Here is a 12,229-nt window from a genome sequence, read left to right on the forward strand (position 1 = left end):
TTCTACAATGGCACTTACTGACATAAACATAAGTTTGAGTAATTCATTTGTTCTATTTTACGTTCAGGCTCCATTAACAGAATCGCTTTCTGTCCCCATTAAATGTGTTGTCAATGATTAAACGGGAGAAACTAGAACAAAAGAGAGGAGAATGGAGAAACTCCTCCTTATCCTGTTCCTGGGATGCTGAGGTTCGGATGATTTTGTTCATTGATGAAAATGCAATTCTGACTATTGCTTTAAAAGTAAACTAGTAACTTTTGTAAGTTGTTAAAATGACCCTAATGAAGTCATTTTTATAACAGCTTTTTGGTAGGCCTTATAGGAACCATTCAGATGATGTGTTAGTACAAGCTAAACTCAGAGGGGGGGAGTTCATTGTCACACTTCTTTCTGATGGTCAGTCGTAGTCGAAGTGTTTGGGGATGCAGGGCTCACAATAGAAGTGTGAAGTGATGCCTATAGAAACTAATGTGTATGGATGGCTGGGTGATAAGGAGTAACTACTCACACCTGCGGTCATTAGAGAAGACGACTCAGTGGAGTAGAAGACATCCGAGTTCAACCGAAGATAGCTAAAAGAAAAAAAATATCTGTAAACTTTTTCAACAATAAAAAATCGTGCTATTTATTTGAAGTTGTTTCAGTATAGGGTTCAAAAGTGATGCCGGCTTAGAAGAACTATTTTTGGTTCCCCATAAAAACATACTTTTCTTAGTGTGAAGAACATTTTAATAATCTAAAGATCCCTTTTACTCTATAAAGAACCTTTTTTGCATTGGAAAGGTTCCATGGATGTTAAATGTTCTTCATGGAACCATCGATGTCAATAAAGAACCTTTTATCAGGAACCAGAAAATGTACTTCAAGTGTTAACATTTAAATCAGCTGGTTTTATTTTGAGTCATGAATACAGTTTATACACCAACAAAAGCAGTGCCCAATTGCAACAAACTTTTAAAGAAATCGCTATAATTATAATAGGTATAATTGTAAATATTATCACTAAGGATTTTCGGTTACACTTTATTTTACCTTGTCCTTCACCAAAAAAAAAAAAAAAAGTGCCATACAGCGCTAAAAGTGGTTCTTGGCTCGTAATCATAGGGGGACCACTTTTGGTGCTATAGAGCACTAAATCTTTAAAGGTGCTCTACAGCACCTTTGTCAAATGGTGCTATGTAGAACCCATAACAGGGGCCATATCATTTTATTTCTTCAACAAAAATGGTGCTAAACAGCACCAACAGTGGTTCTTTGGCTCGTAAAGAATATTTAAAAGGGCTTAACAGGTTCTTTGTACAGCAGTGGTGCTATATAGCACCTTAACCACCCCAAAGAACCTCTGAAGAACCATACAGGGGCTTAACCGGTTCTCTATATAACGGTGATATATATATATATATATATATCAGTCATCCCAAAGAACCCGTGAAGAACCGCTAAAGAATCACTGAAGCACTAAGATTTGGTGCTATACAGCACTTAAAGTGGTTCCCCTATGATTACAATTCAAAGAACCACTATTAGTTCTAAGCCTATATAGGACCATTTTTTTTACATGTAGTTACTATGGTAATAACTAAATTATGCATAATTACATGCAACTAACCCTAAACCAAACCTAATCCTAACTCTAATCCTATAGTAAGTACATGTAGTACATTTACTATTGTGTCCTTATGTTATGCATCAACCCTTTTACCATCATAAATCCCTTTGTTAAAATGATTCCACAAATTAAAAAAAACTTTGTCATGACAATATTCTTAAAGATTGTAAACTCTTCAAAGACAAGCAAATGTCTGCACTTTTTGTTATTTTGTGGGGTTTGTCAGTAGGGGATGATCTTGAGTAAGACATTGTTACTATGATTTTACAAACTGATTATTGAAAACTGGATATTTTTGGGGAAAGAAAACACTGTAGTGTTGTGACCTTGAACACAAGGTAATGGTTAAAACTATAAAACTGTCAATCCCATACTTTTAAATTTACTTTTATATAATCTAAATAATCCAACATATATAGAAATTATTCAATTTAGCCTGATATTGCACAATGTAACATTTATAACACATTTAAAAGACATTTTCCTTAAAAAAATCTCCTATTAAAAAACAGAAAAGGCAGCCATTTTGTGCAATGACCCAAATAAAAATGACTCTCCAAAAGTTGGCTTCTCAACAAGTAACAAGTGTCCAAGTACAATAGATGATGATGTTTTGGTCAGAGAAGAAAAACAAGACACCGAAGAAGGATATGAGCTATTCATAATATCACAAAGTGGAATTCCTTGCAACTGTGGATAAATAAATAGCAGGCTACATTTAACTGTGTATTTGCATAAGCAGCCTACAACTTATACTAATGAACTACATGCACTTGATGTCTAATGATTTTGTGGAGAAATAACTAGGCTACAGTAAGATGGCCACAAAGTGTTATATTGTAAAAATGAGTTTAATAAGTTGCAGGTGAAGACAGAAACTCTTCTCCCCAAAACCGAATCCTCCTCCTGCTCTTGGCCTCTCCACATTCACCGCACCCCTTCTTTAGTGATGCTAATGTGGAGAGAAAGAAAGCAGCTGGAGGCGGACAGTGATGAAATTCTATTATCACTCAAGCACTGAAAGAGTCGCAGGCAGGACGCACAGTGAGTTTAGCTCGGACCTGTTTCACTTTCAAGACAAACTAACGTCACTTCAGAACTTGTTGATCGTCTTTAGTCGTTTACAAACACTTGTGGCTATAGTTACAGTCAGTTCGCTCTCGTCTTTTGGACTACTTGTCCATGAAATAGGCGCGTGAACGTTTAGCTTCGCGGACACTGAAAGTCAGTGGATTTGATTTTAAGTCGTTTAGCAGTTTACGGTGATACTTACGTATCACCACTAAACTCTGTGGTCAGTCATGTACAGCATGCTGGAACACGACATGAAGTCCGCCGTGCCACCGACTCACCAGAGCGCGCAGGGAATGACCCAGCTGAACGGTGGAGTGACTCACGGAACCGCCAAACCGGCTGTCAACAGCCAACAACAGAGTAGCGATCCCATGGACAAAGTTAAGAGGCCCATGAACGCTTTTATGGTCTGGTCTCGGGGTCAGAGGCGCAAAATGGCACAGGAGAACCCGAAAATGCACAACTCTGAGATCAGCAAGCGCTTGGGCGCCGAGTGGAAGCTGCTGACGGACGCGGAGAAACGGCCGTTTATCGACGAGGCCAAGCGGCTTCGCGCACTGCACATGAAGGAATACCCAGATTATAAATACAAACCCCGTCGTAAGACAAAACCCGTGCTGAAGAAGGACAACCCGGCTGCTAAGTATCCCCTATCAGCCGGCAACTTACTGGCGGCAGCCGCGGCTCAAGGATCAGGTGGAAGCCCGCGGATGGACAGCTACGGCTGGGGTCACACAGGTGGCTATGCTGGCATGCAGACGGATGCTCTGGGTTACAGTCAGCAGCTGCACCGCTATGACCTGTCCGCCCTGCAGTATCCATCCGCCATGGCCACCGCGCAGACTTACATGAATGGTGCCAACTCCTACACGTAAGTTTATAATTATTCCTACAAATGTGTGTGTGTGCACTAAAATAACATGCTATCTAAATAAAAGGTTTGTATAGTCTTTAACACTTTTGTCTTTTATTTCTCTCCAGCCCCATGTCCTACAGCAGCACTCCACAGCAGCCCAGCCCGGTCATGTCCATGGTGAAACCAGACCAGGTGTCTCACTCTCCCACCGGAGCCCACAGCCATCAGCGGGGTCCTTTACAAGGAGACCTGAGGGACATGATTAGCATGTATATCCCTGGTGGAGACACCACAGACAGTGGAGCACAGAGAGGCTATTCCAATATCCAACAGCATTACCTCACCGGTACAGCACCTCTCACTCACATCTGATCAGGAAACTGTCATTACGTTCCTGTTTCAGGTCTGGAGGGCCACTAGTGTCGGTTGTAGTTGTGTGAACATTAACGTGATATGTAAAAAAGGATGAGGGTGTGTGAACACATGGTCGAACTGGATATCCCAAGGCAGCTGGACTTCTGGCCTTGTTGAAGTGCCTCAGAATATGGTGTGGAATGTGTGTCGCCCCTTTCTATTACGTTTTTTTTTTAAGGTCCATGTCTGTTTTCTGCATAGCGTTCGATGATTATGTCATTGAGGCCTGGTGCACTGTTGTTGGAATTGCTTATAGTAGTAACACGGCGCATTTGCTTTGTTTTGTTATGTGTTTTTTTTTGTAATCGACTGGCCGTTTTTAATCAACCAGCTGATTGGTTGATTACTGCTTATTATTTGCATAGTAAAACAGCTAGTTTAATATGTCACTGACTACTGACTTCAAAGGCATGGCTGTAATTGCTAAATAGGGAAAGAAGGGAACGGAGCACACATTCCCTCAGTCGCTGCTTGTCCTGATGATCTAAACACCTCAAAATGAAATCTCCCAAGTTTTACATTTAAGCTTTCATACCATAAGACTTTGTAACATTGTGCTGCTCTTCATTGTTTAGGTAATGCAAAAATATGAAATGCACAACAGTTTAGACATTTTTGTTAGTGTAGATACATTTATGCCCTGAGCTTCAACAGATTTGTGTTGCATTAAAAAGTGAAAATGACATAGAGATCCTGCTTAGAGGGATTTGACCGTATTTTCTATTAAAAAAAAGAACAATTAATTCTCAACTCATTTGAGAAATAGAACTTGTGAATAGAAGTGTTGTGTGTATAAAAGGGAGTCAAAACGTTTTGAATAATGTTCATTAAAAAAGAAAACTTTATGAGCTTGTTAAAAGACTGTTTGACTAAGAATGTATTGTTTTGAAATGTTTCTTTTTTCTTATTTTTTACTTTTAAGCCCTTATAGTAAGGGTTTAATAATCTTGTATGTGACTTGACAACCTTGACAGAAAAACAACAAAAAAATTTAATAAAGTATTTTATTATTTTTGTACACTTGTCTTTCTTTGTTCTCATTATATTCAAATATAAAAACCAAGATTATTTGTCTTAATTTAATTTTCAGTTTACAATATGCACTGAATTGTACAATAATGTCATGTCACTCTTCAGCAGGCTTTAGCAAACAACATATGAACAATAATTTTGATTGTATGTCGCAACAAACATCCTTGAGATATAAAAACCTTCAGAAATAACTGCCCTCAGAATAATTACTAAGAATTTTCTAAACTTAGAACAATTTGCAACAGGCAACAAAAAAGCCCAAGGCTGAAGCTACAAGCCTACTTAGCATTTCAACTACATCTGTTCTTTTCCACTTCCACACATTTTACAAATTCAATTCAAACACAAGATTGTGACTAGTACTAAATGCTGGAAAGTAAGCCTCACGTTTGTTTAATGATAACATGACAGGTGTTGCTTTGCTATGGCGCCACAACCTACACACTTTCACGCATTAGACGATGATGTGATAAGTGCAAGACAGCCCAGCCCAAACACATATAGGCCTTTATTGCGAAATTACTACTGAAACGAGCTTTTTCCAATGATTAATCAAAACCCAATTGGATATATTTTACTGCCTATGGGTCTACTTTATAAGGCATTTAAAAGCGACCAGACTCGTTTAATTCATCGTTAATACGATAGCGGCATTATGGTCCCGACATTAACGCATTTAAGTCGATATGACTAATATTATAATTAGCTAAAACGCACCAAATTAAGCAAGAAAAGGGAACAATGAGTGCAGAGGACACTGATTTTGGGAGGGACAGGGTCTCAGTTTTGGCGAGTGCTGAGGGGACATCTGACCTCCGTCACCTAACCCCGAGAAGAAAGTGGACATCGATTAAAACTGATAAAAGTTAGGAGGATCAAAACACAGAGGTCGGAAGAATATCCCTCCCTTTCTCTCGTTTTTTTCATACTTTGCCCGCTTTTTCTAGGAGAGAAAGCGAGTGGCTGTCCGGCCCGTAATTGGCCGTTTCGGAGTCTCATTGTCCTGCGCTTTTGAGCACGCAGGTGCGCGCAGTAAAAGCGCGCGGTTCTCAGCGCCTCTTATGCTCGCCTTTGTTCTCCTTTCTCTCGCTCTCCTACCGGGCAGAAAATTAGCGTTGCATTGAGTGCCTCGTCTCCCCTCTCTCAGCAGTCCCGAGCTTAACCCGCTCGCTGCTCCCCGCTATTCTCATGGTAATGGTGCAGTCAGGACCGGCTAATCGGGGGTGGAGGGGAGGGGAGGAATGGGGGGAGATGCCAAGGAAGAGTTTTGAAAGGGGGATGGGAGTTAGAAACACTCACGCTCACGCATATGACGACAAATATAGTCCGCCGGACCCATAAATGCGATTGCAGGAAGCTGTACAGAGAAGGAAGACGTCCATAAAGTCAATAAAACCGTTTCAAATATTTTTTAAAAAGCAGAATATCAATTGAAAAACATTTTGGTGCCGGTGACGTCATGCTCTTTTTTTATGGTGAAATTGTACAATTTAAGTTATTCAAAAACTGCAATAAATGCAATAAAATGAGTTGGATAGGCTACAACTCATCTATCATGAACATGTAAATTACAAGTCATAGGCCTATAGATTTTGTTCTGTAAAAATGTATAGGTGGTGTAACTGTCCAGAGATATTATAGCTATATATAAACTTGTATTGATAGTAATTTTGATTTCAGTAATGTAATTTTGCTTTAAAATATTACTCAAAAAAAAAAAAAAAAAAAAAAAAAAACATTTCAATCTGCAAATTTGCCAAATCAAGGTCAGTAACATTCAGGAAGTCATTCTGTTGTCATGTGACAAGGAAAACAAAACAGAAAAGTCCCTTTTAACCTGTTCATAAAAGTATTTAAAGCAAGATATTTCGACCTTTTCAATAAAGTGTATGTTCTTTTCAGGTAAAATGACGTAACTATAAGAAAACACCTTGGAAATTCATGATATTTGTACAAGAACTTTTTTTAATCTTGAAAAATATGTTTGAAAACATTTTTAAAATGAATGATTAAGATGTGCTACACTCACTAATGGTGCAAAGAAAGTATTTTTAATAGCCTACTTTTTACTTGATGGTTAAACTCACTTTTATTTTATATGAGTATTTTGTTCATTTAATATAGCCTATTATATGTTCTATACTGTAAGCATGTCAGTATATGGAAAGGGTGGGAGATACGTGAAGCCATGAAGAATATCATCCAATCGTTTAAGGTTTGTTTTGATATTAACATCTTATTTTCAGAATTAATCAGTTGGCAAACTCCAAAACTGAGTGAGCATTGTGTGTGTGTGTGCATGTGTGGGGGTTCATTTGAAGGGGGAGCCAGATTTTCTTGTTGAAAGCATAAAATCTCCTAGCAACAAACAGAGGCTTCCACAGGTTGTTCCCAAAGCAACAGCAATCCCCCAAACTAACCCCAAAACTCAACCCCACACCCACCAGAGAGAAAGAGAGAGAGGGGAAGGGGAAGGAACAGACTCCACAATTCCAGTTGAACATTTAAATGCCCATGGACTCACTCAGACAATTTGAGAAACTTTTCATACATACACACAAAATAAACTATTAATTTATGCATTTAAGTTCACAAACTGATGTGATAATCTTAATTTAATAATGGTTTAAACATATTTACAATGGCAGTCATAATTTGGAATAATTCAGTTTTTAAATGTTTTTGAAAGAAGTCTTATGCTCACAAAGACTGCATTTATTTGATAAAATTACAGACAGCAATATTGTGAAATATTATTACAATTTGAAATAACTGTTTTATAATTGAATATATATTTAAAACTTTTTAACAGCCATTACTCTAGTTCAGCATCACATGATCCTTATTGCTTAATATTTTTGTGGAAACTATGATACACTATCATTTTCATGTACCATTTAAAAAAATAATTCTATTCAACAAAGATGTATTCAATTGTGACAGTATACGACAGTGACAGTAAAGACATCTATAATGTATAATGTTATAAAATATTTCTATTTCAAATTATTGCTGTTTTTTTAACTTTCTATTTATCAAAAAAAAAGAAAAAAATCCTGAAAAGATTAATCATAATTTCCACCAAAATATTGAGCAGCAATGTTTTCAACATTGATAACAATAAGATCCATTTTAAAATGTAATAATATTTCACAATATTACAGTTTTACTGTATCAAATAAATTCAGCTATGGTGAGCAATCTTTATTATCTTAATTATCCCAAACATTGACCACCTGTGTATAACTCTAATTTCTGATGGACCACGAATACATTCTGCAGACACACACACACACACACACACACACACACACACACACACACACACACACACACACAAATAGATAAACAATGTTGAGTCTGTTTGTCACAGGACAGCGAGACTTTTCAATTATACCTCAATTTTCACAAAATGTGTTTTGCTTTTGGCAGAGTACTAAGTTTACTAAGTGATGTACGGCAAATATGTAAAAGCATGAAGAAGTTACCAGGTACAGTATTTAACCAGCGAGGGTCTAAAGTTTGGGTGTATATGTGTGTTTTGTGGCTCAACGAGACACAGTTGCTATGCTCCAGTTCAGAGCTACAACAGAAAGCAGGACCAACTGCATACTTAGGCACTGCTGCTTGAATGCCACCTAGAACATTATTATGGTTGACTTACATGCTCAAACAAAAAAAAAAAAAAAAGAGAGAGAGAGAAGTAGTGCAGGTTTGTCTGTGCAGAAGTCAGATTGAAGGTGTGGTGCTTGTTCGTGGGAGAGTGATATAACAAACATTTGCCATCGAAGGATTGTGCAAGAAAACAACGAAACTGACGAAAAACAAATGAGCAGAATATCGTCACAGGTGTCTTAACTAACATCAAACAGCACACGTATGTTAGTGTCACCAGAAAGATAAATTAATTTCAACTTTGCTCTTGAGCATCAGTCATTTAAGTTATAATCAGACACAAGTCCTGATCTATTATCAGCTCACCTTTTTCCATTTCTGGGCATTTATAAAACTACAAACTTAAAAATAGATCAATATTCAAATATACCATATAAATAAAATATACCACACATGGCTATTCTGCTATTCTATTCTGTAAATTTGACTTGATCTTGACTTAAATAGGAAGTGATTTTTTAATTGATCAGTATTAGTTCATATTGTATATTTAATTGTGTATGCTCATTTCCTCTGCTTTTACATTTAAATTACCTTAATAACACTGTTAAATGTAATCTTTACCCAAACCTTAAAATGAATTTCCATTTTTCATACTGTATAGATCACAACGTTGCAATGCCGAAATTCACTTGCAAAATGATTGGTGTTAGCTTTTTCTTTTCTTTTTTTTTAACTTCATTTAGACAAAAATGTTTAAAACTTTAATATCAGCCATTAAGGCTAGTTCACACCAAGGATGATAACTATAGCTGTGTCCCAATTCAGAGGCTGCATCCTTCGAAGGCTGCATTTGAATGCCGTTTGCGTCACAACGCTGTCCTAATTTGAAGGCTCCTTCAAATTCAGCCTCAAAATGTGTCCTTTGTTTTCCGTGAAATGAAGGATACAACAGATGGGATGTTTCTCATTTCCTCACTCCAATGTACTCAACCCGCTTCCCGGAAACCAATCGAACTCAGCCATCCTGAAGGACATCTCAATTAGAAAAAGCAATGCGAGTAGATGAGGAATGAGGAGTGAAGAAGCTTCCTGAGGAGTCATGAGCCAGGATACCCAGGTGTATCCTTCCCTTGCATCATAAGGGGTTGGAGCTAAGATGCAAGGAAAGGGAGGGAGCGAGGGAAGGGCATGAGGATGCACAATTAAGAAATGAGAAGCAACTTTCAAAAAAGTCCAATATAAACATTACTGCCATTTGTCAACGGCAGCTGTCACACAATCCTCTGTAGGCTAGACCGTCAAATTTAAAGCTTGGTCCGAATTTTGCAGCCTTTGAAGTCAAAGTCCTTCGAAGGATGCAGCCTCTGAATTGGGATACAGCTTATAACGATAACGATATTGTTTTAAAACTGTTATAAATATAAACCATAACTACAACAGCAGATAACGATAACGGCACAAAACAACGTTATTCGAACCACTTTCAGAATAATTTTTTACATCTGATGAATGATAAAATCATTGACAGCCAATCAGAATCCATCAAAGAGCTTAACATTTAAAGTGGCAGACGACAAACCTGCAGCCTGTGCTTAGAATAAACAGAACGATATCATCCTCTGAAGTGAAAGCTAATATAGATATTGTTATTGTTATCATTCTTGGTGTGAATGGGCCTTACAATTAAGAGAATTATTATCATATTGACATCCCTACAATTTCTAGGGCTGCCCTCTACTAAAGATTTTTCTAGTCAACTAGTAGTCGTTCATTTAAGCGATTAGTCGACTACTTGTGTTTAGACTAATAAACCATATAAATCATTATTATAATGAGCCTTTAATCGCCTTTAATACATAGATTCAGCGCACGCATAAAGCTTGCCACAGCACACCAGCGAATGTAATGATTATGAATCTGGTGTGAAAAAAACAGAAGGATATAATCTGAATGTTTTAAAGGGTTAGTTCACCCCAAAATGAAAATAATGTCATTTATTACTCACCTTCATGTCGTTCTACACCCGTAAGACCTTCATTCATCTTAACACAAATTAAGATATTGTTGATTAAATCCGATGGCTCAGTGAGGCCTGCATTCACAGCAATGACACTTCCTCTCTCAAGATCCATAAAGGTACTAAAAACATTTAAATCAGTTTATGTGAGTACAGTGGTTCAATATTAATATTATAAAACGAAGAGAATATTTTTGGTGCGCCAAAAAAAACAAAAATAACGACTTATTTAGTGATGGCCGATTTGAATCAGTGTATAGAATCATGATTCAGATCGTGTGTCAAACTGCCAACGGCTGAAATCACGTGACTTTGGCGCTCCGAACAGCAGATTCGATACACTGATTCACTGTGCTCCGAATCTTCCTGAAGCAGTGTTTTGAAATCGGCCATCACTAAAGTCGTTATTTTGTTTTTTTGGCGCACCAAATTATTCTTGTCACTTTATAATATTAATATTGAGCCACTGTACTCACATGAACCGATTTAAATATATTTTTAGTACCTTTATGGATCTTGAGAGAGGAAGTGTCATTGCTCCCTATGAGCCATTGGATTTCAACTAAAATATCTTAATTTGTGTTCCAAAGATTAACGAAGGTCTTACGGGTGTGGAACGCCATGAGGGTAAGTGATAAATGACAGACTTTTCATTTTTGGGTGAACTAACCCTTTAATATTATAGAGCGACGATAATACTTTTTGTGCACCAATAAAACAAAATAAGGACTTTTCAACAATATAGTGATGGGCCGATTTCAAAACACTGCTTCGGAGCTTTATGAATCGAATCAGTAACTCGAATCTCCTATCAAACGGCTAAACTGCTGAAATCACGTGACTTTGGCTCTCCGAGTCACTGATTCAATTCACAAAGCTCCGAAGCAGTGTTTTGAAATCGGCCCATCAATATATATATTGTTGAAAAGTCCTTATTTTGTTTTATTGGTGCACAAAAATATTCTCATCAATTTATAATATTTAGGTAGAACTACTGAACTCACATGAATTGCTGTGAATGCAGACCTCACTGAGCCACCCGATTTCATCAAAAATATCTTAACTTGTGTTCCGAAGATGAATGAAGGCCTTATGGGTGTAGAATAACATGAGTAATAAATGACATTATTTTGATTTTTGGCTGAACTAACCCTTTAACAAATTATTGATAAACTAGTGTTTTCTGTGTTTTCGGCAGCAGTCGATGATGCTGACTCATCATCTCCGCAGTAGTGGACGCACCTATAAATTTCATACGGATTACATAATCTGAGAATGTTTTAGATTTTAATTGGTTAATTTTAAAGTAGACAATTTAAGTTTTCCATAGATATATTGTTTGTGAGGCAAGTATTTGCTGAGTTTTAGAGTGGAGACTGTGAGCCAGGCTTCTCGCCAACATCACTGCCTGAACCTCACAAATGTTGAACATTCTTCAACTCGAGGTGAAAAAAACAGTAAAAAACGCCGAGCTCTCAGTGCTTGAGCGTAAAAAAGACGCTCAGTGGCTCGTTATGCTCCTGGCGTTTAAAAAATGCGGCGCTCCCATTGAAAACAATTGAAAAAGTACGCTAGCAGCTGGAAAAAACCCTCTGGTGGACACACG

At 37.4% G+C, this 12,229-nt stretch overlaps 1 protein-coding gene across 1 annotated transcript; it reads left to right on the plus strand.

Annotated features, from left to right (window-relative positions):
- Window positions 1–2,766: 2,766 nt before the first annotated feature.
- sox19a (SRY-box transcription factor 19a) lies at window positions 2,767–4,514 on the plus strand. Its single transcript, XM_067406861.1, has 2 exons — window positions 2,767–3,557; window positions 3,668–4,514. The coding sequence occupies exons 1-2, from the start codon at window positions 2,914–2,916 to the stop codon at window positions 3,912–3,914; spliced, it is 891 nt and encodes a 296-aa protein (XP_067262962.1). The 5' UTR covers window positions 2,767–2,913; the 3' UTR covers window positions 3,915–4,514.
- Window positions 4,515–12,229: the final 7,715 nt, after the last annotated feature.

This window comes from Chanodichthys erythropterus, chromosome 13, assembly GCF_024489055.1.
Source record: "Chanodichthys erythropterus isolate Z2021 chromosome 13, ASM2448905v1, whole genome shotgun sequence".
NCBI classification, from domain to species: Eukaryota; Metazoa; Chordata; class Actinopteri; order Cypriniformes; family Xenocyprididae; genus Chanodichthys; species Chanodichthys erythropterus.

Excerpts from the sequence above, each read along its gene's own strand:
- sox19a (XM_067406861.1), top strand. The coding sequence starts at position 2,914 with ATGTACAGCATGCTGGAACACGACATGAAGTCCGCCGTGCCACCGACT. Across the intron at positions 3,558-3,667 it reads AATGGTGCCAACTCCTACAC|CCCCATGTCCTACAGCAGCA; the intron begins GTAAGTTTATAA and ends ATTTCTCTCCAG.